Source organism: Syzygium oleosum, unplaced genomic scaffold (assembly GCF_021117445.2).
Source record: "Syzygium oleosum isolate NSW1041296 unplaced genomic scaffold, Sole_v2.1 Sole_v2.23, whole genome shotgun sequence".
Lineage (NCBI taxonomy): Eukaryota > Viridiplantae > Streptophyta > Magnoliopsida > Myrtales > Myrtaceae > Syzygium > Syzygium oleosum.
In genome coordinates, this window is record NW_026607507.1 from 2315986 (window position 1) to 2322058 (window position 6073).

Sequence of the window (6073 nt, forward strand, 5' to 3'; positions counted from 1 at the left end):
ATCGGGCCGAGCACATCATCTCGGGCCGGACGTCAAGCAGCAGTAGAGAATTATAAGTAAAATCGTCGTCAAATGAGGGTGCAAGCCTGCAAGGTGCCTAGATAATCTTCATTATATAGGTTAATTTATATGTGGTCAAAATTTTTTAAAAAAAATTCTCCACTTAAATATATCGACTGTGGCCTGTGTTAGAAAAACCCGTAGACCGTAGAGCTAAAGACGCGATGTCGAAATTTAGGAATAATACTATTAAAAATTTCATGTCGGTCTACATTTCACTTCGAATTGTTCTTCGTCTCACAGAAAATCAAGTCCTTGACCCGAGTTAGCCTTCGTGGGTAGACAGATGCAGAACGGATTTGGACTACAGAATGACGGATCTGACGTGAAATATTCACGCATTTTTTTTTCTTTTTTGTCGAAATATTGGACCGGATGCTGACGGAAAGTATATTTGGGCGATCGATACTGATTTGAAATTCTCCGCGAGATTGAAAAAAGATTAATTCATGGCAAATGCGTCGCGAGATACTAATTTAGTGTTTCAAACGGTGTTTTATCTCTAAAGATTTTACAAATTAGAGGGGATTTCATGGATTTGGGAATGGACCGGCCAAATGGATTTGTCTCGGAATGCGCCATTAGCCGGGAAAAGAGGGCCAAAAAATTGGCGCGTATCCGCCACCGCCGGAATCGTCGCGTACGTTGGACGACAACGAGACCACGCAATAATAATCCATCATTTTTGCAGGCGGCCCACAATCATTTCCCTCGTCCCCTTCGTTTCAAATTCGAAACGACGACGACGGACGGCGGACGGCGGCCCCCCCCCCCCCCCCCCCCCCCTGCGAAGCGCGCGCGCTCTCTCTCGGATGCGCGTTCAAGGCTAGGGTTTCCGAGCAGGGTTCGGCTCCTCCTCCGCCGCCGCCGCCGCCGTCGAGGCTCTTCCGAATTCTCCGAGAGGGATCCGATGGGTTGCTTCTTCGCTTGCTTCCGCGTGAAGGAGGACGGCGATCGCGCCGGGCTCCCTCGCTCCGTTCGCTACCAGAAGACCCCCGTAAGCCTCCTCATCCTCCTTAGCGCATTTGCGTGGGTCGACGGAGAAGGCGTCCTCTCGATGCCGGTTACTCGTGCTCGGAGCGGTTGCTCGTTCGTGAGTAGTTTTGTTTTTCGAATTTGATGGTTTCGCCGGGAGGCGATGAATGTTTACCGGTGGATCGGATTAGCGAAATCCCGTGCTGTCGCGAGAAGATTTTGGAAGCGGATGAGCGGGATTCATAACCTTCTCGGAATAAGACGGGCGATTCGAGTAGCTCTTTCGTTTTACGTTTCTTTGATGTTTGTTGTTACTTTTGATTAAGATAGCTGGACGAAACTAGCTTCGTCGTCTCGTCGGTTGGCGATCTCACTCGTGCTTCCTGTCGGGTCAAAAATTCAGTTTCTGCTGCAGTCATTATTGGTTAGCTATGTTGTGTAGAATTTGGGAAGAATGCTGGAGATAGTCAACTGCTCAAATCTGTGTGTGCTTGGCATTTGTTATGTATAATTACCGCGTTTTGGCGGCAACGGCGGATTCTGTTTTTGATCTGAAGCTCACTGCTGTCTTCTCTTGTGTGCATCACACCCAGGAAGCAGTTGTTTCGCGGAACCCCTTATCAGCTCTATTTCTGTCTGATGGTAAGTTTTCTCTCTTTTTTGGTGATCTTTTTGATTGATTCGAGGATGAAGCGACAATCGGTTTGCTTCTTTATTTGGAAAAGGAAATGAGGGTTCTCCTTGCAAGGACAGTGAAAGTCTTGTTTATGGATCTCCACTTATCAGCAAGGAGCTCAGAGACGAGGTATGCTTTTTCACGATCTTCCATTTGTGTTTTTGCATGTGTTCACCTGGAACTTCTGGCTAAGAAGGGGTCGTTAGATATAACTGGGAAATTTTGGAGAAAAGGGACGATTCGGAAACCACATGTTAATTGCACTGTTAATTAGCTGCCTGACCGTTGTCTTAGTTACTGTTAAAGATGTTGTAGCAAATGTCAATCTGCTTCGAAGTGCTAAGCTGTTAATGACTGCTTCAACTTGTAGTTCTGGAACTTCTATTTTCCACGCTTTTTCTAGTCTTACTTCTTTGCAAAATGGAAATGTAGTTTGGGTTTGGATGGAGGAGTTGTGGCTTTTGGGCTTTTGCTTTTAACATTTAGTATGTGACGTTGTCTGCCATTGATGACCTTAAATCTTTCAACAAACAAAAATAAATATTTATGGTTAGAGGGCAGGAAATTCTAGCGGGGAAACCCCCACTAATGATCAACGATAAGGGAAAGAGAAATTCTTCGGCACCATTAAGATGCTTCTGGCTGAAGTAGAGTGAGGTTATTGAGACTTGCAATCTTTAATGGCGATAGTTTTTTCTCTCGGGCCGTGGACTTGGCATACTTCTGCCAGACAGTGTAACTTACTGAAGTGAGAAGAGGACCATGCATTTGTTAACAGGGTCTTACGGTTACATGCCTTAGCCTTCCACTTCAAGTGGGAATCTACCTCTTCTTTTACATTGTGAGTTAGAGGATTTCAAATGACTTCCATATTTGCTATCTTTGAATTAAGTTTTAGACCGGTTCAAGCTTACCCTGTCACAGGACCCACATATTTTGTGTTCTGACCTAAATTTCTTGGTGAGGATCATTAACTAGCTCAAGAAGGTTGTTAGGTAATTTCTTGGGATCATGATTCTTGGGGTCAGAGCTAATTAATTCTACGGAATATTGTTTATCGTAGTTACTGTGTTTGTAATTACACGAAAAGAAGGAATGTTTACATCATAGAGGAAGCAGTCTCCAATATCAAAATCATTCATATTTTTATATTTTAGAATACTTGGCTTGATATTCGACAGTTTGTAGGCTCTGTGACATTCACTTTTCTCTTTAACAGGGTAAGTTCCTTAAAGCATGTGGAACGTTACCGGAAACCCCTAATGAAATCCGGAAAGCATCTAACCGGCCAATGGCTTCACCAACTGAAGGTAGGGATTCTGAAAATTCAAAGTTTCACTCGTGGCTTCCAGTTTCATCCATTGAGAGGCTTCAGCTAGAGCTTAATAAGCAACATGAATTGTCCCCAACACCTCTAAGACTTTCTGACAAGTGGGGAAAAGGTTCAAATTCTGCTGAGCATACAGCTAGCAGGTTAGATGCTCTATAAAGAATCTGACCATAATATGCTTGATAATCAGATCAGGACTCAGTAGGCAAGGAAAATAGGAACTTATTCGTTTGTGCTATTGCAGCTGCATATTAGACGACCAGAACATGGGAACTTCTTCCATTAGCTCCAGTGAGGGCAGTCGGGCATTCGAAGTTAAAACAACTAGCGAGCATCATAAGAGACAGAATGATAGCATAGCAACTGCACTTTCACCCTCCAATCCCACTGTGAATGCTCAGTGTAGGAACAAGTCAGTGCGTTTTGACATTGATGGGTCTTCGTCCAGAGATTCAACATCTGAAATTCCAAGCCGGAGTTTTGAAGAATCTGAATCACGCGGTATTCAGGATACATCAAATGCTGGGCCTCATCCAACACCAATGAAGCTAACAGAGGAAATGCAGACTCCTGGAACTGTTTTTCCTGCATACATGGAGAAATTGTCGCCTCGAAAGGCACGTATTAGGTCAGAGTATGTGTATTCAGTTCTAAATCCTGTACAGAGCGTCTCTCAGTGGAAGTCACTAATGGATGGGGAGTCTAATTGTAATCTACTTTTAGATGAGTTGGAAGACTCTTCTGAGCAACCTGGAAGCACAAGGAAAAAATCTGAGACGCACATCGAAGAAACTTCAGCAAGAAAAGAATCAAAAGTGGAAACAAGCTTATCTTCCTGGTTGAAACCACCTCAGAAAAAAGGGCATGACGATGATCACGCATTTAGAGCCGTAGCTAGCAGAAAATCCCAATTTCATAGTACTCCTGGTGATAGGCCAATCATCGGTCTTGTCGCAGCACATTGGAATGAAAATGAAACTCCAACCTTGCCAAAGTGGTGGGATGGTAATGGGATCCCTAATTCAACTAACAAGTATAAGGAGGTATCTCTTTGTGGCCTGTCTGTTCCTTTGTGATTCTAACTCAAAACTTTTTCCTCGAGACAATCAGTCTGTTGTTTTTCTTCCCCTAGGATCAAAAGGTGAGTTGGCACGCAACGCCATTTGAGGAAAGGTTGGAAAAGGCGTTGTCTGAGGAAAGTTCTCTCTCTCAAAGGTATTTATTGACACTTTGAATTTCATTTTGACATGGTGATATTTTGAAAACTGGCATGACATTATAGGTATTTGCTTAAGTAGTGACTCAAAACCGAGAAATTAAAACTGCAGTTGCACACCCTTACCTTCAAAGCTTTGTAAAAAAGACAGAAGGGATAAGGAAAGCAATGGAGGTCAGAATCTTTGGCTGGAAGAAGCTTGCAATGCTCTAGGTTCTGGTCTTTTTTTTAATGGCAACATTTGTGGTAGACGTGTAGCCTGTTCTGCTTTTGGCAATTTGATGTGGACTGGATGAAATATAAACAGCAAGATGAACATGTTTGGTCTAGACATCAACTGCAGCAACATGTTTTGGAACTGCATTGAGCATCGAGTTTCACATTTATCTGTTCTGCTGATAATTCATGCACCTTCTATTTTTCTCCTAGAAAGTTTGCTTGCCAAGGAATTGACTTGCATTGCATACCCATTCCTGCATGTGCTTTTATTTGCTTTTCTTGTAGAATGTTTGAACCATATTTTCATATTACTTGGCCTCCAGGATGCAGCCTAACGGAATGCCAATAACTTTTGAAAGGGATGACGAAAGTGACACTGCTCTATCTCATTTTCGAAATTCAGCCCACTCGGAGTCCGTTGTGTCATTCTAGCGAATCCATTCCCCCTACTTCTCATTTGGCTATGCATCTATGCTCAAGACGTGCTTGTAATTAATGTGGTTGACATATCAAGAAGAGTAAAGGTCTGAATTTTACTTCAACATTAGCTTGACAGTGCAACCGTCTTTGTGATTTTTGAATGCAATCTTTGCTTTCAGCCATTTTGGCTGCTAGATAGCTGCTTCCATTGTACCCAGTTGATGGAAATTGTCTCGTTGGGGGAAATACTTGAATTTTTGCATGGGTCTATTTCTGCTCGACCAGCCATGCAAATGGTTGCTTATTCATCGGGTTGCTTATTCATCGGCCTGTAGTATTGCTGAAGGACTCTAATACATGGATATGTTACATGCTTAATGGATATTCCTCAGGATGATGGTGAATATACCGTTTTGTCTGCTCATGGTTCTATCTTGTCTAGACAACAGATTACTCTTTTTACTCTCTCGTGTCTTCATAACTTATCTCATCAAAGTCGGTAAATCCTGAGCTTTTAGCACTATGCTCCATGGTAAATAACACAATATTTCAACAGCATTTTGCAGATATTGAATGTGACGCCAACACGTACCAATTAATATTATTAAAAAAATGGCCAGTGGAAGTCAAAGTCTGAATAAGTTTTGTCAAAAATACTATTGCTTCTCATTAACAATACTTGTGAGAATTACAAGTCCAGACAATACATCATAAAATCACAAAACAAACATCTGGGTAGGTCGAGGTTGCCTATCTCCATGCTACAATTTACTCCAAAGACGGCCCGCACAAAAGTAGACTTTACAACGAGTCGTAGATGTCGTCGCCTTCATATCAACCAAAATCCCGCATCTACCCATATAGTAGATATACATCTAGTACAAACTATATCTGCCATCGGGATAAGCATATCAACGTCCTGGCATTCATAGTATTTAGGGAAAAACTAGCAAGCATTGGTAGCAGATTGTCCATTCCTACATGTCTGAAAAATAATGGGATGAGCCGAAGCCCAGTAAATAAAATCTCTAGTTTTAAGTTAGGAAAATCAGTTTACCACTTCACCTGGCATAAACACATATGCATGCATAGCAAACGATATGCATAGAACTTGAATGCAAGTTATACCTTTTCCGTCTAGATGTGCCGCAAAATCTGAATAATGCAACATATCATA

At 42.3% G+C, this 6073-nt stretch overlaps 1 protein-coding gene across 1 annotated transcript; it reads left to right on the forward strand.

Moving 5' to 3' along the window:
- The first annotated feature begins 836 nt into the window (after positions 1-836).
- On the forward strand, positions 837-5326 carry LOC115682669 (protein JASON). The gene is made up of 7 exons (XM_030606962.2): positions 837-1057; positions 1629-1677; positions 1761-1840; positions 2931-3184; positions 3286-4084; positions 4174-4256; positions 4800-5326. The coding sequence occupies exons 1-7, from the start codon at positions 971-973 to the stop codon at positions 4906-4908; spliced, it is 1461 nt and encodes a 486-aa protein (XP_030462822.2). The 5' UTR covers positions 837-970; the 3' UTR covers positions 4909-5326.
- The last annotated feature ends 747 nt before the right edge of the window (positions 5327-6073 follow it).